The 20790-nt window shown below is 33.4% G+C and overlaps 1 protein-coding gene and 1 long non-coding RNA gene across 2 annotated transcripts; one reads left to right on the top strand and one right to left on the bottom strand.

Annotated features, from left to right (window-relative positions):
* Positions 1-1281: 1281 nt before the first annotated feature.
* On the bottom strand, positions 1282-8853 carry LOC140062147 (NAD-dependent protein deacylase sirtuin-6-like). The gene is made up of 8 exons (XM_072108213.1): positions 8704-8853; positions 7939-8066; positions 7106-7288; positions 6327-6386; positions 5798-5887; positions 4983-5063; positions 4426-4549; positions 1282-2046 (listed from the first exon to the last, which is right to left on the bottom strand). Exons 1-8 carry the CDS (start codon positions 8767-8769, stop codon positions 1369-1371), a joined length of 1410 nt encoding a protein of 469 aa, XP_071964314.1. The 5' UTR covers positions 8770-8853; the 3' UTR covers positions 1282-1368.
* Positions 8854-18892: 10039 nt separating this feature from the next.
* On the top strand, positions 18893-20155 carry LOC140062803 (uncharacterized). The gene is made up of 3 exons (XR_011847535.1): positions 18893-18978; positions 19070-19125; positions 20132-20155. It is a non-coding gene; the product is annotated as an uncharacterized lncRNA (long non-coding RNA).
* The last annotated feature ends 635 nt before the right edge of the window (positions 20156-20790 follow it).

The following is a 20790-nucleotide window of genomic DNA, read 5'->3' as shown; positions in this document are numbered from 1 at the left end:
ATTTGAAGAAAAAACGTGTTTAGGGTAGGGGGACAATATATGTTTAAATGTTCCAAATGATCTCATCTTACTGGTACAACACATATTAACCCATAGAGAGCAAGTGGCAATACACTTCTCATAATTCTGGTCCATACTAACATAATTCTTACTGAAAAGAGGCATTGCGGTCGAACAGGACCAGTCTGAAGTGACTGATGACGGGGCATTAACAATAACACACTCTCCTCACTTTACACATCTATATGATATAAACACTACTAAACAAGTCTTTTTTTCATAGATTTATTGTACAAAAAAAGTGATTTATTAATACCCATGTGATATGAAAACTTGTATTTCCAAAGCGGAATAAATTATTGCTAAAATTATCAAGACTTATAATTAGTTATTACTTATATAAGTATTGTACGGCAAAAGTGCAGTCCTTTGGAAAAGATGCATTGGCCCTGTGCGAAAAACAACTAAAATGAGGTCAACGCATACGCTCTTTTAAAAAGTAGGACGTCCAACGAAACACAAGTAGTCTGAAGATATACTTTGTGTGGTACAATACATCTTTACAGTAAGTTGCTTTAATAGACACGTTTCGCGCTCGCGAGGTCACCGTCAGTTTGACCTTTTAGTGGGTATACAATGGTAAACAAACACAGCAAGAGGTATGTTAAAGCATGGGAGAACTGAGAGATGATCATCTTAAAAAGCAATCGTCAAAACTAGCCTTTTGATGGAATGGCATGGTAAGGATGTTATTTATTTTCTAAACTTATGTTTTATATTCACTGTAGAATTATTTTGGCATTTGGTTCGGAATCATCGACTTTATTTATGTATTGTCATTTTTGGTTTGACACATATATATTACAGTGCATTTAATACATGTTAACTGTTGATTTTATTTACAAATGTTGCGTAAATATATTAATTATTATCTTTCATTCTTCTTCATGCTCCTATTGCATCTTCCATGTATTATGTGATGTTCTTCGGCGCTTAAACAGACACCCAAGCCTCCTAGGCCTAGTAGACGAAGTACCGCATCAGGCAACGCCACCGGGCGGGCGGAGAGATACGAGCACATCGTGGACGTACCTTTCCTTGAAAAATTTCCAAGATTTTGCGCCACTATCCTTCGGAGCCGACGCAAACCACTCAGCAAGTGTTTGAAAATTAAAAACAGGAATATTATTCAGTGATTTTGTGTAGTTAAATTCACGATTTATCCAACATATACAACATTTATGATGCACCTTCCAACAAAAGCACTCGGCAGTCGCCATTTCGCTATGCTTCAACACAAATCTATACCCACTACTTCTGATTGGTCGCGAGCACGAAACGTGTCTATTGTGTAACACATCATTCATGTTATTGTTTAATAATCTTAGAGTTTGTAGGACCTATGTCATCTGCTACATCCTGGTCATTCGTCACTCTTTTATTTGAATCGGGGCTTCTCTGTCCACTAACCTCTGCATTAACATTCTTATTTGACCGTTGATAAACTTTTAATTTATGAATAGGTTGTCCAATATTTGATCCAAATTCATCCCCATTACACAATTGTAAATGGCCAGAAATTGTATCAATCGTTTCTGCAGACGCACTAGGCAATATAGATGTACCACAAGACTGTACTACTGAATCTACTATCAATGTAGTATTTTCTGTTTTAGGTGCGACTGTACTACTACCATCAGTCCAATCAATTGGTATATCCTGTGCATTACAGCAATTGTTCAGTGTAACCGATATATTTTTTTTGTCAGCTTCACATTGAGGCTTACACTTCTGTGCAGAACAGTATTCACTAACAACCCTTGTTGATATATCCGTTTCAAACGACTTTCTTTCATTACATGATAAATGTTCTGAATTACTGTTTTCCTTTTTAATAAATGTTGATGCTATTTTATTGTTAGATTTAAAAGGTTTTGTAGTTTGTATTTCTTCACTATTCTTTGGTATCGTTATTTTTAAATGATCCATCAAACGCGACATAACATCATCCACATAGTAATTGATCTTCATATCAGCTTTCTTATCCTGCATAAACAAATTACCATAAATAAAACATATCAAAATCAATTAAAAAAAGCACACTTCATATATATGGTAGGTTGTCTAGGTTCTAGACCGAAATTAGTAAAAAGATAAATATTTTGGCACATTTGGCGTTTCATACGTATACTACATGAGCTTGTATTTTCAGACAAAAATCGAATTTACAACATTAAGAAAAAAGTGTTTAAATCTTTTATAGGCCTTATGCATTACATGCAAAATATCATCACGGTTTTAGGTCAGAAAATTATGATATGATTATAAAATCACGTAAATCAAAGACATGCATTTCAATGCCCATTGAGAACAACAAAACAACTTTTTAATTACTCCGAATAATACCACACTTTCCTGACATAATCTGCATGGATAAGTTAATTTAAAAAAAAAAAATATTGGAATAAAAAATTACTCAATGTCAGTAATTAAAACAAGGTCATATACATGGCTGCATTCATGTGCTCAAGTTTGTGTTTACCAACCAACCGACCGATTGACCAACCAACCGACCGACATAGTGAGCTGTAGAGTTGTGTTGCACGCAACTAAAAATAAAACCTTAATTTGGTGGTGTACCACAAATTATAGATATATAACTTATATGGCTTTATCTACTTTTTATACAATGCAATATTAAATTGTATTGTTCATTAATTACCTAAGTAGCATTATGCCATGACCTAGATAATATTTCTTATAATATAATAAGCATGTTTTACAGCACAAACAAGATTATGGATCTATTGTTACATCTACTAATCCAAGTGAAGTGTTGCCGACTAAATCTCTTGTATTGTTAATAAATGATCTACGAATTATGATATTCCATACTTCAAATTAAAAAACAAGAGGCCTACTAAATATAAAATTTACAAATAGGATTTTTTTACAGAAAATTAGTACAATTACAAACTTAAGTGTTAATATATGTATTCAGTTTAAGTACTATTAAAAGTACTGTGGTTATGACTATTTGCAAGAAAAGTGGATCTTTGTTTCTTAACCTTAAGTAATAATAATAAATTCATTTCAATGAAAAAAAAAAGTATTCTTTTGTGTTTTCCATATATATTCACATGATATAACATGACTCACATTATGGTGATTTGTTAGTGTTAGCTTTAATGAATAATAAGTCAGAAATTAATTTTCTTATAGGTGATTTGTTAACTATTGAAAATATGTTTAAAAAAATTGAAAAATTTGGGCCAGCACACTGGGCATTCAATTTTGGTATTGAATTGAATTGAAATTTATATTTATACTGGGTAACCTCTTCAGTCAAAGACTGGTCTCCCAGAGGGCCCAGTTGGTGATCAGTGGCTGTGATGTACTAATACACCGGGGTAACCCCTACTCGTCTCGAAAGATGTACTAGGTTCTTTAAAGTGCACACGAGCTAGATGTGTACACTGGACCTACGGTTTATAGTCCTTATCCGAGAAGACTCGTTCTACCACCAGAACCATGGAGTGAGTGAGCCTCGAACCCTTGCCGATGTTATGGCTACGTAATTACGGTTCCACTGTCTTAACCGCTCGGCCACTCACACACTCACAATTTTTAGAGTTGACTTGTATGCTACAATATCCACATTTTAACTCTAGGCCATGGGATTACAAGTATATTTATACATTAATTGTGAAATGTTCTATGGTAGGTAGGTATTAAAAATACACTGAATGTTTTATACCTGCCAACTTTTTCAGTGGCCAATGTGTGAGACATTAAATTAAAATTATATATAGCGCCATCTATGTTATTTTAACTTAAAATAATCGTGAAATACATCCTCTATGTTTTATTTGTTTTATTTTTTTGAGTGGGCTTTCCTGTACTACTGTACATCAACCATAAAATACAAATAAACATAGGCCTAGGCTAATTATGCTCAAATTAATTAAATAATGTGCAGTCCTAGGCTATTTTTCCTTCAAAATAGCAAGATAATTTCAAAATAATGTTTTTTTCAGAATATTTTTATGGCCGCGTGAGAAATAGCCACATATGCGCGAGGCATACAAAATCGGCCCTAGTGTGCGAGAATCACGGATTATACGCGAGAGTCATAGGTATAATTTTACTACACTCTGTTATTCAGAGCATTCATATTCTGCACAAATATTTTGTATTTGTATTAGTTGTGGCCCTAGTTAAATCATTCTAGAACTTATTATAAATATTCTGACCTTGTATATTAACCAATCAATCAAACAATCAATAGTACCACAGAATTACATCCGACATCAATTAATTAATCAAATCATATATCAGTTTTTTTATACTTTATTTTTATGGAGACAAAAATAAATGAAATGAAAAAAAAAATTGTAGTGTCTTAAAGTTAATATTTAAACTTACATGTTTAGTGGCTTGCAGATTTACAATAACTAATTTACCACCGTTCTTCTTTGTTAGGAGGGGTAAATTTCCACTTGGGACAATCTGAAGCGATGTTCCCAAACACAATGACAAATCAGCGTCTCTAAATTAAAAAGAAAATACTGTGCAACAACTGATTAACATTGAGGGAGGTGTTAAATTGGGGGGAGGCGTATATTTTTGTTGGTGATTAAAAATTACAACACATTTAATATTAAGAAGTGAAAAAATACAGTACAAAATGTATCAAAATGCTTGGTAAATTGTAGGTCATATCAATCAATGAATTCTACTACAAATAGAAATATGTTTTAATACAATTTTGTGTATATAATGCATGTGTCGGGGTGTTTATTCAAAGAAAATAAATAAAAGCCCCAGGGCATTTTTTCGAGGTGGGTGTTTACTAAAAATGATGCTCTATGGGGTGGGGGAGAGCGTTTATTTAAGGGAGGTGTTTATTCAAAAGAGGGGCGTATATTCGAATGAATATAATATGAAGTTCAACAGTCGACCCACATGTAACCTTTACATACCTGGAATGTTGTTCAGAAAGCTCAAGATCCCTGGCCGGTAAAGCATCTTCCCAGTCTAGGACTGTGTCTCGAAGTTTTCCTCTAAAATACAGAGTAGTTGAAGAAAATGTTATATGCAACTTGTTTATGGTTTTAATAACTAGGTTAATCAATAAAGCTTGGTTCCCACTAGGATGTAACAGAAGGATGCAAGGGGTTAATCCATGCATTGCATTGTGTATCTAGTGTGAACCAAGCACAATGACTTTACACTGTAATGTATGTTTATTATAGAAATATGACTAATTTGTAAACTGCAAGTGATACAGAGAGAACACTTATCTTACTAAACAGGTCATTAAGAATAAGTGAGTGAGCGTGGCCGAGCGGTTAAGACAGTGGAACCGTAATCCATAGCCATAACATCGGCAAGGGTTCGAGGCTCACTCACTCCATGGTTCTGGTTGTAGAACAAGTCTTCTCGGATAAGGACTATAAACCGTAGGTCCAGTGTACATCTGGCTCATGTGCATTTTAAAGAACCTAGTACATCTTTCGAGACGAGTAGGGGGTTACCCCGGTGTACTAATTCATACACACACACTGTCGCGGACAGACGTAATGGCGCCGTAGTTGGCTGCCGATGACACAATATGACCCTTAGGGAAGAAGAAAGTTGTTGAAAAGATGTAACATCTAAGTCCACAGCCCCTTTGATTTTTGTTGCAGGAATTGGCGCTTTACAAATTCGTATATATTATTATTATTATTATAATAAGTGTGCATACAAATTTAGTTCATAATATTGAATATCCCCTGGAAAAAATATTACAAACCTGCAGCGCCCTCTAGACTTGGTTTGTGTACAATTGTTCCCTGTGAGCTTCAGTCCCAATGTTGGTACTGCTGATTTTCTAACATACTGCCTGAAAAAAAAAGTAATGAAATCATCATCATCATTTGAAATAAAACTGCAATAATATAATTTTAATTTAAATTAACATTTTAAAAACTTCATAATATTATTCTCTCATATTTTTCTTATAAAGGGCAGCAGCACATTCTGTCCTGATTTTATCAGATTTAACAATGACTTACTGTCAACCAACAGAAGGTTACTTAACACTAAATGCACTTGTGATTAATTTTGAATTCTATCTTATACATGACTCAACTAATAAGTACTTGGTGTAGGTTGGTGTGCCATATCTCTCTGGGAACAATAGTCAGTATCTTGGAAAATACTAGCACACACCAGGCCGTCAATACTGCCGTTTTGTTTGAGATGTGTTCAAATTCAAGAATTTTTATAGGTAATGTTAAAACAAGAAATCAATTAAAATAGTTGACATTAACAGTACTTACTTGCAACATTTATCACACTCTTCTACATACATGTTGCCATGAAGTTCTGATAACTTGCTTCTGTAAAAAAAAAAAAATATCAGTAAACAATATATTAATTACAGTATTCAATTTCATTTATTTCCACAATATTATAACATGACATGATAATAAATGCAATGAAGTAATCATGTGTGGGGGGGGGGGGGGGGAGAGTCATATAAGCCAGAAAGACTTTAAGTTTGACCCCAAAATATAACTACAAATATGAAAAATGAAAATTAAATATACATAAAATAATAAAAAATAAAAGAAAACAAAGCTACAATTTCTATTTAAACCATATTATCCAATCTTAATTAAAAAAAATTATTATAAAACATATCTTGAAAGTAAATACAGTAGTTCTTGTATACTAATTTAAATTTAGAAGTTGTAGATGCATTTTTAATATCTACATGGATTGAATTCCATAATTTAGCTCCTTGGTATTTAATTGCCAACAAACTATTCCTTTTCCTTTACTTTTAGCGTTCTAATTTTTATTAAAACAGGAATATAGGGAGGAAACTATAGCAAAGCCATAGAGGTTGGAGGTCTCTATAATATTACAAGTAATCCAAACATAGAGGGTGCTCTTTTATAAACCATTGTGCATCAGCATTGATAGTTACCATAGTAAACAATGGGTATATACAACACAATCTGGATAAATTGCAATTATTAGTAGACGACTTCTTAATCGGATCTGTTTCTTAATAATAAATAAATTATACCAAACTTTGCAGCATATTACTAACCTTGGAAACCCTGATCTGAGGTGTAAACCATCTACATTTTGACTGATAACATACTTGACCACTCCTGCTCTTTCAAGACCCAGCAGTGCTAAGTGAGTAAGCGTAGGCCTAGCTCCGTCAAATGTAATGCTGACATCAGGCTTTTTGCCTTGTTTTTCTAACGTCCAAACACCTTTTGGACCCCTTTTGAAAAACCAAACAAAGCAAAGAATAATTGTGTATTTTAATTTGCTTAATAAACATTTCGATTTTGACAGATGTAGTGTATTGGATGGAGTGGAGTTGCAGTTTGATGGTTTGAATGTCCAGCTTCGATTCATGAGTCATGGGTTCAAACTCAGTCAAATGTGTCACTCAAAAACACTTGTTTCATGAGCATTTTGTTAGGGTGACCTTCTTGTGTTTGTTTTTCTTGTTTTATAGTCACCTTTCCAGAGAACAGTGAGTTTTCCCTCTTGGAACAAAGTGTGCATAAAATAAAGGGCCTTAAAAAGTGTAATATGCTATTTCTAAAATAATAAACGGCCTAGTTTTTCACGCTAATGACATAAAACACGAAAGACAATGACATCGGGATAAACTGCTAACCAGAAATTGCTGCTTGATAATGCAGTTTATGCGTGGATTGTGACCTTAATGGGACTATTACTCGAGGAAGCGACACTCGTGAACATCGCTAGCAATACTAGAACAACGCTTGGTCAACACTCGTTCAAAACATGTGAGAAATGTCTTCTTACCAGTACTGTGTATGCATATATGAGCACATCACATTGTTTTATAACATAAAGTTTGATAGTGTAGACAGAGCTTATAAGATTATTTGAAAATACCTGAAGTCAGGAATGCCTGCAGCGGTACTGATACCGGCACCTGTGTGAACAACAACATTCTGACTATCAGAAATCCATTCTGCAAGTTGTTTTACATTTGCATCTAATTTTTCAATACTGTCAAAAACCTGTAACACATTAAACAAAATAGGATAGTACTAGGCCTTAGTATTACTATTAGTATTATTAGGACTTTATACTTAATTGAATGCGAGTACTGCTTTACAACAACATCACACATATAAATTAAAATGTTTTTAAAAATACCACCTAAATACATTTTATTATATTTATTTCCAATGCAATGGCCATAGTGCATGTAAATATATGGAAGCCACTTGGCCTATGTAAATGTTTTTCAAAATACATACATATCATCACTCCAGTTACTGTTAGTGTTACACATCTTTACATTTTTTTATTTACTCAATAATAATGTTTTAATATGTACTGTCATTATTATTCACTTTCAGTGTGGTAATCATCAGCTAATGACAATGATGTATTTGATGGTACATTTCGAGGCAAATAAATGTTAGATATTCTCCGAATTCTCCTCCGAGAAAGTTGCTGTTGTCAAATAGTCACAACCGCAACCACACTGCTGGTTTCCAAAGAATATTTTGGGCGAAACGACCTAGAATTTCGAGGCGACACTCAGTAGGCTTACGTTGGTCGGGTATTTTACTTGGTCTTCGGTAAAAGAGATTTGATTTTAGAGCCTAGGCCTAGAAATAAAACACGTTCAAAGAATTAAAATAATACCTCTGGCATTCCACATTTTCCTTTATTATCATATGGTGACAGTCCTTCGGCATAGTTAACTGACATCTTCTTTTCTAAGCATATAGGCCCAATATACTAAATCAATAATTATTGTAAGCAGGTTTTTTGAGATGATGTTTTTTTTTCTGCTCCGACTTCTCGACGCACGTGGCGCACTGCTTAAAATGTAAAATAATCGACGGCTGTACAAATAAGTCTAGCAAAGTTCCCTGGCCTGCTCTCTATAGTAACTATAGGCCCGGTTAAACAGCTCTCGAGTACAGCATCATAATGTTGAAGACAAGCCGAGTTTCTTTAAAAAAAAAATATTTTGATAGATTTAATTATACGTTTATACAAAAAGATTGCTTGGTGAATGAATGGGACATTCTAATCTCTAATCTAATTCCCCAGTATAAGTATTTGGTATAACACAAGTAGGTAAATGTATGGGCCCTTGGGGGATAAACTTAAACCTTTAGGTATAATAGTATTGCAATACTGTGGATGTAGTGTATAACACATTTTGACAATAAATACATATGAAATTATTGTGTATTCGAAAACCATCTGTTGACACGATCTAGATGGTACGCTCGCATCTCTCGCGTACCATCTAGTATAAATAATTATGCATATTACCTGTATCTTCTTTCTATAAATGGTGTACAATGTCCCTTTCGGCACTATACATTCATTTATAGATGTGTGTATACTGCATTGTACTATTACTGTACTATCTTTTCGATTCCCGAACCTTAAAATCATTAAAAGAAGGTGCCCGTCCTTTGGACGGGTAGCCTACCAGCTAGTATGATTGACAGAATCTTATTATGTAAATATGCATGTACGGTATTTTGTAAAAATTGTTGTATAACATACAAATGAAAGAATATATAATTAGTTGTCACAAATGTACATATACACGATATATCCATAACAGGGAATTGAAATGAAAGTGGGATGAACTCACACACAAGAAAAAATCCTGAAGAATGATGTTACTGTGATTCATAACTCGCATCCTACTCTCTCAAATTTGGAAGGACATATACACAACATTTCTGGGATTTATAGCTTATTTGTTTACACTGGTGAAGTTTTCCTAATGCCGTACATTTTAGGTATATTTTGTTCTCACGTAACTACTGTAATACAAGTATATTATTATAAAAATATCTATTCTATAACGTTCTATAGGAATAAAAAGGGTGACAACCATTGTGTTCCGTAAATATACGTTACCAAATTCATATATTTCACAATAGTACGCCCTCTAGGTCTATTCCCTAACCACACCTGGCGAGTTCCCTACAGATAGTGCTTAAATAGTATGATTTTATTTTAGTCTTCCTTAAGAGTCTATAATCATCAAATATGTACATTACTCTGGTTTTCGCGTTGCAATTATTGGTAAGTAGATCAAAAACTAATTTATCGAATCTACTTTTACAATTTTTTTCCAGCGATTTTCATTCAGCGTTCTTCATTCACATTTTTATTCAGTAATATATATTCACATTTTACTAATACTATGTAGAGAAATACAGTGCTTAAAAGCAGTCATAAATACATATTAGTCATGGTCTAATACTTATTTAAAATTTAGTTTATATTAATTTTTGTAAAGATCTTCAAAACCATTTACTGGAGGGTGGTTTGGATTGCATCTCTGACACAGAGTAGCAAGTAAGGGTAAATTATTGTTCACAATTAAAACATTAAAAACAAATTGCATTTTAAGTGATAGTTGGATAAATAAAAGTCAAAAAAAGTCATCAAACCCCTCAAAAGGCTACATTAATAAGTTGCACTAAATAGCTTTCAAGAGATACTAGGTACCGGTAGGCCTATAACCAATGAATGCAATCTTTACCGACCACCAAGCAACCACCTGAGAAATTTTGAAAATTTACATTTACCTTTGACATCGAACGGCCTTGGGTCGCGCAATCTTCGATATCGGATTTATACTCACCTATTCTCAATTTACTATTTCTATAAAACGCAATTTGATTGATTAAAAATATCTGAAAAGAGTTTTGACGGTAAAAATACGTGGTCTTTCATCTGATTTAAAAAGCTCCTAATGACATTAGGCCTAAATATTTAGATAAATAAAACGGTTTTCAATTTAAATTGAAAAATTTAGGATTTTTCTATAACTCATTTCATTTTGTAGTTTTAAAGGGGGGTTACGGGTTTAAAATGAATAGTAAAAAATGTAAAATATATTTGTTTGTCTCTTGAACGGTAAAAGTTTCAATTTATATAAGCGCCCAGTGAAGCAGAACGAAGGCTGTGAAATGAGGCCAGATTGCAAGTGCAGCTACGGCGATATGACACTGTGTTTACAGAATAGGAAATTCGTGAAATGGTCAATGTTCCGACGACTCGTTATCATTAACCATATTAATTACTTTTGTGAAATTATACTTATCTAATGTAATTTTAGTCGGTCTTCCTATTTATAAAGTCAATTTTCTATGAAAATTCATCAAAACAGTGAAAAATTAGATATGTTTGCACTTTACGTTTGCCGATTTTCGCACTGACTTAGGGAAAGCCTTCAAAATCAATGAAGCGTAACGTATGCATTCCTGCTGAGCGAGGAGAGCGAGACGACGATACACACGTGCTCTACCTGCCCATGCCTGGCATGTCACGTGATAAGCAGATACAGTATACAATACCAAACTGGTCGGGTCGAGTATACCCCGTCTATAATCACAACATGAACGATGTACAGTATTTGGTTGAAGGTCGACTCGACCTACCGGAATGGTATAGATAATATAGCTCGAATGAGAGAGTTGGAATATTTGTGTAGTGCAGCCTATAGTAAAAGGCCTGGTAGTATCAATTCGCATATAGGGTCTACTACACTAGCTAGCTCAATTTTTAACTGGGCCGAATCGGCTAGGTCTCCTTCCTACTACCTGGTCTACTTGCTTGATGCAGTATCTGCTTTTTTTGGAGAGTAAACTAGGCCTATTTTAGGCCTACTTTTAGACGATCGGGACACCATACGTGCGGACGGCGATCGTACCTTTTTTGTCTCAATATTTACAGCCGATTTTGTAGAATGTTTTAGGTTTAGATTGTTTAGGAGTTTGGTTGATAGGATAGGTTTGGAATCCACCGAGTTTTATTATTATGGGCCAATCGTTTAGTAGGCTAGCTAGGCCCATGATGGGCCCCAATGTTTTAACGTAGCCATCGTGGCATGGAATCCCTAGTCAGAATGGCTCTCGCCCATGAAAACAAATGATTTAGGCTAGGCCTAGCCTAGTACGTGAAGCCGATAATACGATCTGTACTATTCGAGGTATAAAATAGTATATAATTTAAGACTCCGTAATCTTTACTAAATGTTGTATTTATGTCAAATAAATATATGCTACTACTGTTATTATTACACTTTAGGCCTAGCTTAGAAAATCTACAAAAAATGTATTTCACAATGATCGGGTGGTTGTCGTTTGACAGGGGGAGAGAGATTTGAAGTTAACAAACACAACGTACATGACGTCGCGAGTTTGGAATCCACTGATGACGTGATTTTGTGAATATCTCATGAATATTAATGAGCTTCCCTAAGCTGCTGAAAAACAGACTTTCCATGAATTTACCCTAAAATGTATATGAAATTAATTTTTTTTAATTTCTCGTTATTAGTTCTTCATTCTGACATGTCTATATTGTTATGATATTTTTTATTTAATAAATAAACGATATTTAAAAGCAATTTTAAACCCAGAATCCCCCTTTAATTCTGATCTCTCTCAAGGCCGTAACCTATAGGGAAGAAGGTTGATTAAATTGATATAGTTGTTTTATGGTCATTGCAGTTGTTAATTTTACTCTATTGTATTTTTATATTAAAACCAAACGAGTAAATAACAATCATGTACAGGTGTGGAATTCTCACTGGTGTAAATTAAATCATATTTAGCATTTTAAACACCCCGCATTAAGAAGAGTACGTATGACTGACCTTTACTTTATAAAAGAAGCAAGTAAAATATTGTTTGAAGGTTTGCATGGCGAAATCAAAATGTTGATATAATTATAAGTTTGCGGTACACCACGTATATTATTTATTTATTTTATTTTTATTTATTCAACTTCTCACTAACACTGTTAGTGAATGATCGGGACCAACAGGTGGTAAACACCTCTAAAACGGTCCAGTCCCAATTGCACAGTTTCTGTGTGTGACAGTGGCGGCAGTGTATTAGTTACTGTTGAGTTTCTCGACGTTCGACGTTTTCACATGGGATACAGTATACACTACTGTAGGTTGGCCGTGTTTAGATGGGTTGTCCTTGTGCGTTTGTACCTTATTCTCAATTTACAATTTCTATAAAACGGAATTTTATTAATTAAAAAAATCTGAAAAGAATTGAAGTGGTCTTTCATCTGATTTAAAAAGCTCCTAATGACATTAAATATTTTGATAAATAAAACGGTTTTTGTTAACATTTAGACCAGGTTAAAATTAAGGAGTAATTATAACTCATGTCATTTTGTAGTTTTAATTCTGATCTCTCTCAAGGCCGTAACCTATAGGGAAGTAGGTTTATTGAATTGATATAATTGTTTTATGGTCATTGCATTCAATTTCACTCTATTGTATGTGTTTTTATTACCAAATACAAGTCAAAACCAAACGAGTAAACAACAATGTGCAGGTGTGAAATTTTCACTGGTGTTTTAAATTAACTCGCATTTTAAACACCCCGCATTAAGAAGAGTACGTAGGACTGACCTTTACTTTATAAAAGAAGCAAGTAAAATATTCATAATATACTGTATAACAATAAAAATGCTGAGCTTTCTGTTCATCACAAGTGTGGTAAAATAAATATGCAGAATTGTGATTTGCACAGTATAATTCTGCATCAGTGCCAATCCTTATCTATACTTTCCTATAACTCGTGTCTCATTTTAGTATATTTTTTATATCCCTCAAGTTCGTTTAACTAGCTGCAACATAAGAGTATGCTTCCATACATGTTTGAATAAAATTGACCAGGGTAAATGTGAAGGTGCATAAAGCGTTATTTAGCCTACAAGAACAACGTTATTATTCCTAGGAAGTATACCCACCCAGAGCGGGTTTTAAATGTAGTTTAAAACCTCGCATTTATCAGATCCATAATCGCTCTATATCCTCATGATTACTACTCAGGTTTCAGGTCGATCGGAGCGCTAATTTTGAAAATTTACCTTGACCTTTGACATCGACGGCCTTGGGTCACGCCCTCCTTGATTACCTACCATAACGCAAACTCGTTCTTTCTTATACAAAGATGCTTCCTGAGTTTGAAGACCCCTATAGTCTCTAAATAAAACCGGACAGAGAAACACGCAGTGATTTGGTGAATTATACTAATAAAATTACCATTATTGGTTTATGAAACTTTCTTGCTGGTATTTATAAAGGTCAAATCCTTCATTATCACTATCATAGTTTATTATTGCTCTTTTACTTCACCCTAAACAGCTAGAACTCATTGGGGCCCTGTATTTTACGTTATTTATTAACACTAACATTAGTTTTGGAACAGCAAAGATTATTTTAGTCTGAAAACGCTTACAAAAGTCTCGTTTCTCAAATCAACGGAAATATTGTCATGTAATTGTCCCACTAACAATCATAACAATGCACACAACTCGTGAGGTAACTCTTTTTTTTCGCAAGAGGGACATCAGTTTCATAACAATTAATGGGCCATTTAGTTTTATGAGTTTTTGAAAGTGGTGTGAACAGGTTTGACATGTCTATGGGTGTTATTGAGACATTTGCAAACAAGTTTGGCCTTTTTAAAAGCGGAATACTAATTTCATTTCGAAACAAATAAATAGTGGACTACTTATTGAAATAGGTCTATAATAGTTTACAATTTATGTAGGCCTAGGGTATACATTATGTGTGATTATTTTAAAATATAACCTTAGCTATCATGTTTATGCTGATGATACTCATATGAATCCATCGTTTAAACCTAGAGTGAATTATCAATTTAATTGCATGAAAACAATTATCTCTGAACTTCGTGTCTGGATGGCAAAACCGTTCTTAAATTTAATGCCTATTAGACCTATTCATTGATATTCGCGCTTCAAACAACTACTCATACAAAATGAGTCTGCACGACTGATTCACCCGATTCTGTCCCTCGGTGTTATCTGTAAAACTATAGCAAGTCATACACGTTGCTGTCTGCCTAAATGCTGTACTTTTAACACATGGTACACGGTCTGTAGCACAGTGTCTGTTGACAATTTACAATTAAGTATAGAATTTACTTCACAAAATTAAATTCTTCGATCCCATCTTTGAATATCAAAGGTTTTTAATTCATTCATTCAATCAATATTTTATTTCGGAATCTCCAGTCTATGGAAAGTAACATTAAATATAAGTTAACAAAAAAAGTAAACGGAACTTTATGACTACAAGTACGCGCTGTTATCTCAGAATCGCCACCTGGAGAGCATCTTGAGAGTTGTTAACATGGGTGTGTCAGACGGTTTACTTATTAAAATGCATAAATTGATTTTATACTTCGATATTAGTATTTTTTTATATTTTCTTATCCATATTTGGAGCATGGAGGTATAAATGTATCTCTGTGTTTGGAATAACATAGTTTTGATGATACAGGATATTGGATAACAAAATACCTCCCATGGACTATGCAGTGCACAATCGGTTTCTACAATAATTGATAATTTCCCACAGAGATCGAAAGCCATAAATTAGGTCGTCTTAAGGCAATTTTTTAATAGACAAACCCCGACTGACCTTTTGGAAGCAGGTGTCTGGAGGTTTCTCGTTTCATTGGTTGGTGGTGTTTTCGAACACCAGTGTATGCAGATCACCAGAGAAGAATCTCCGAACGGCTATAAAAGCAGTTCAACTGTAACTTTCTCAGTTTAGGAAATAATGAAAGATATTGGTAAATCCAAGGTCTTTAGGATTGTTGAAAACAAACAATCGTTTCTTTATATTCAATCCATTCTTTTCAACCTTGGTCAGAAAATAGGTGAACTAAGGGTTAATATTGCAAACAATCGTTTCTTTATAAATTTCATTGTATAACAATATAGACCAAACAAAATATACGCCTTTAAAAAAGGTTTGGTAAACGAACAGTACAGCCATCCATCAATACAATTTGAACGAATCATGAAGTAGCAACGTTTACACACAACCAGCATTCATTTTGTAAGTTTAATAGGTAATCGGGGTTTTTTTTTTGGAGAGGTAAGTACAATACTTTTTTATATGCATAATATTATATAATTTAGTCAATTCAACAATGGGACAACTCATGAATTTGTTGTTGCGCCGGATTTGTTGGCAGCCTTTGAACCAAACAAATCGTTAGCCATTCTCACAAATTGTATTATCGAAATGGAGCAATGGATGTCCAGTAACATGTTATGTCTTAAGTGATGACAAAACTCAATTTCTTATTGCGGCGTCCCGTCACTATTATGCAAAAGCTGATAAATGTCTCTCTTCAAATTGGCAATTTAACCGTAAAACAGTATAAATCTATCAAGGTTCTTGGGGTAGTTTTTGATGGGGAATGTCTGAGAATATTACTTCTCTCTCCAAATCAATTAACCACAATCGTCGTAACATTTAGCAAATCCGAAAGTACATTGATGATCAGTCCATCTGTCATGCTGCTATACGCTGTATTCTTGTCTCGTCTTGATTATTGTAATTCTCTGCTTCATGGTTGTTCTGAGAAAGATATTTTACTATCTTAAAAAGCGTCTCGAACTTCTTCAAAACAGGGCTGCTAAACTTTTTCAGGCAAGGAATTTTGATCATGTCTCTTCTTTGCTTTCACAACTGGTTGCCAAGTTAAAGAGCGTATTTTGTACAAGATTGCAACAGTTTCATTATATTATTAAAGTGTCTTTATAGCACTGTTCTACATTATCTTTACGGACTTATTAAATCAGATGTCCCACTACGCTGAGGTCTTCGTTCTAAAACGGATCATCTTATGTTAACAACACCTAGAACCAACTTTAAATCCGTGCCTAAGGGCTTCTTTGCGCAGGCACTAGAGATCTGGAACTAACTTCCTCGTTCCAATTCAAATCTCTCCTGAAAACTGATCCTATTTCAATAGTAATTTGTTTCTTGTTGCGCTGTTAGAATTCGGTAAATAGCACTTTATAAATGTTCCTTATATTATATTATTATTATCATTGTTAGTATAACTTGTTATTATTTATATGTTGCGTTCTTTGTTCTCTCATCCGTTTTATTTTAGTTGCTATACTAAAGGTAACAAAAGGTAAATTGGGCCTCGTTCAAGTTTTAAAGTTCATACACTGCTGTAAAAGGATAACATATAGTTTAATCAAAATGTTTAAGTATGATACATTCATAACTTGTGTTTCTTTAAATTAGATTAGCACAAACTACATTAGAAGTGTAGACATGGCGAGTCAATACACCATTGCAAACTTTATTGCAGACTGTGGCATCACGACTGCGGATCTTGACATGGTAAGTTTATTGTTAATCGCATTAACACGGGTCCTGACAGGAAAAACCAACAGAGCGCAACAAACAATTAACAGTACATTTATAAATGTCTTTTTAAAAAATCGGAATAAAACAAATTTGACAGTTTGGTTGTTCTTTACACAAACAGTACTGGTTAAATTAAAAAAAGTTAGTTTCAAATAATTTTATATCAAATTTAAAGCTGCGATGACCTGAATCAACAGTCAAAATTGTTGAATGTCTTTGTTAGGGGCCGTGTCAAAATTATATTACTCCGTGTAACGCAGTAAACACAAAGTTTACCGCGGTTAACGCACTAACGCTCCTAACGGATGTTCGATTATTCATAAAATTGATTTACAGAAAGCTGTAAATAGGCTTAGTTCTGAGCAATTCTTACTTAGTTGATTCCGATCGTTCCAATTTCATAGTTTTGTCCTTTTCTTCGGATTCATATCGCCTTTCGTATACGTCTGTTGTATGTGCCTGATTCTCGGTCACTGGTATTATGATTCCATTTGTTTTTGACTGGAAAAATAATGATTTTATTCTCAATCATTTTTGTTTAACAATCAGTAAACATTTAGTGTAACGTAAATTTAGTCTGAAATTCTATATTTGGTTACGTCTTAGTCTGTGTAATATGTATGGACCGTCCATGCACATTACCAGCAGACGTTTTCATAGACTCTCTCCCAGTCCTAGTTTACAAATTCCTACTTTTCGGCCTTAGTATTTGCAAGGCAAGGTTTCCGCGTTTATACTATTTTGTAATGATTCCGTCTCTTGACATAACTGCCTAAAGGCAGTAAAAAGTCAACAAAACAAACCAAATTCACGATTCTTCAACTTTCGCAAATGTTTTAACTTGATCGACAATAGTGATTGAAGCTACTTGCATGACCTTTACCTTTAGGGTATAAGGATTAGTGGTAGATTAATAGAGGGATGCCAACTATTATTAGGAATAATTACAGGTACTACAGTTCACAACAACAGGCAATTATCAAGCATATACTTAGTTTTAAACGTAATCAAATACAAAATATGTTTATTTTTTTTCTTCAAGATATGGAATCAGAGTGATACTGATCAAGATGGATATATTGCTTCTGAAGAACTGGAAGTAGGCCTATATAATTTTAATATCAAACCATTCATAATATTTCATAAAAGTTCAAATGTCACATATCTTGAAATTTGTCCCGAATTATAAATTATCGACGTCAAATATTCCCAAATTCACAAATATTCCCAAATAACACATAGCCATATAAGTGAGAAGCCAACGTCTCTATAGATTGTAATTTCTCCAAATGTCATTATGTCCGCTAAGATCGAGTCAAATAGTCAAGCGGTTATGACAAGAGCGCCGTCTACCGTACCTAAAAGAGCCAACAATATTATGGGTATGGGTTCGAGGCCGACTCACTCCTAGTTCTGGTAGTATAACAAGTGTTCTCGGATAAGGTCCAGCGTACACAGTTTGCCTGTGTGAATTTTAAAGATAATAATTGTTGGTAACATTATAGACTAGTCATTACAAATATAGTGATTATTGCTTAGTGATTAATTTATAAATATTAGTAAAATAAATTAAAGTTTATTGAATATTATTATTTTTTTATTAACAGCAATTTGCTTCAAATCTGATCAGTCTCGCTAATGAAAAAAGAGTCATGGATTTATCTGAATCTGGTATTGATCAAGATATTATTAAAACCGAAATTGTAAGTAATTACTTCATATGATCAGATCATCTAGCTCCGAGTTTGTTTAATAATTATTTATCTCATGAATGTTATTTCATAAATCATGCAGATAAACGCTTGCGACGAAAATGGTGACAACAAATTGGGCTACAAAGAAATGGCAAAGTAAGTTGATATCTCTGTTCAATTTTATTGGGTTCAAATATATAAATATTCAATAAATGTTGAGATAGAGGTCTATCTATTATTGCAATGTTCTTAGGAATTGAAATGCTAATACTAATTATCCATGTTTGATTCCACATTTTAATTAATAATTAAGGTGTGGTACTGTGGTTGGTACAGATGGCATGCATTTAACTTTATATGATTGTTTATAAATAATATATACTATAGCTTTTACGTCAGGGATTAAGTAAATTGTTCTGATGTTGCGTTACAACTTTATGTTGATGTAATTGTTACCGTACAGCTCAGTTACATGTGTGAATCGGGTATTTTGTGCTCGCTCCCTTCTAGTAGTATCGTATGGTTCTCACTTGTACAAGTTCAGTGTGAAGGAATGTTTGTTAATGTTAATTTTCTAAGGGCCACAATGGAAATAAGTTTGACCTTTGGTTACTTTTTTGTGTTATCCTGAATTCATTCTTTGTATTTTTTATGTTGTGTTATTTTATGAATTCGAATAAAGAAATGAAAAACGTCGTGTAAAATACTCATTTTAGATTACCGGACTTGCTGCGAAATTTTACATCGGTATAAACACAAAAACGCTTTCACGTGGTAGACCTAAATCTAGCAAACCGTTCCATTCTTTTCTCCATTCTTATGATTCATGATTGTGTTAAAAGCTTTCGCAAAATTAAGAAATACAATGACACCTCTGGTATATTTTTAGAAATTTCCGTATGGCTTTTACCAGTCACAAATTACCTCCATATAAATTTCCAATTTTTACATATTTTTGCATATATGCCATTCTCCTCCTGAAGAAACAAAAGTTATTTTAATGCAAGTGGAATTGTTCCTGTGTATCATGTTACATAGTTCTAAAGTGTACGGAATTGCAACGGCCACTAATTTGACACCCCCCCCCCCCCTCACCTTGCAGTATATTAATTCACAATTACATTAAGAATGCATTTTACAGTATATATTTATTGTTTTTTAGCATGTGTAATTGGGAAGAAGCGACACCCAATACGTAAGTAAACAGTTTATTAAGGTTTGTGCTGTACGATGGGTTTTCGATTCGGATGGTAGGCCAAACACTATGTCCGTATTTATCTATATTATGTTTATATATTTACTAGATAGTACCCTTTTAACGACAGGTGGGCAAACTTACTGATTAAATATAGATTTCAACTGAGAAAACGCATGTAAAATTATATGCAAGAAAAAACTCATTTTTTATGTTTTAAATCCATATTAAACGCAAAGGATAAATAGAGCATATTACTTATTAGGATATTAGTATGATATATATATATATATTTTTTATATATGTATGTTACGATATAGTATTTTTTATATTTTTGTCTATGTTTGATGTTTATTCGTATTTTGATAGGATCTTGTATTTTTGTATTCATGACAATTTATATATTTATAATCAATTATTTTGTGAGCTGGTCAACAAAACGAATTTCATTTTGGACCAATACATTTCTGTATTCTGTATTCTGTATCGTAACAAGGATGGCGATAAAAGATAATAGTATATAGAATGTTTATAATAATCAAACTTGATATATCAGAAGAATGTTTTTTTCCTAATGATTTTTCCAATAATTATAATTTATGTTGAACTGCATCTTAGGGAGTATA

Source organism: Antedon mediterranea, chromosome 11, assembly GCF_964355755.1.
Source record: "Antedon mediterranea chromosome 11, ecAntMedi1.1, whole genome shotgun sequence".
NCBI classification, from domain to species: domain Eukaryota; kingdom Metazoa; phylum Echinodermata; class Crinoidea; order Comatulida; family Antedonidae; genus Antedon; species Antedon mediterranea.
Note: the sequence above shows the minus strand (reverse complement) of the source record. Positions and strands in the feature narration are given on the sequence as shown.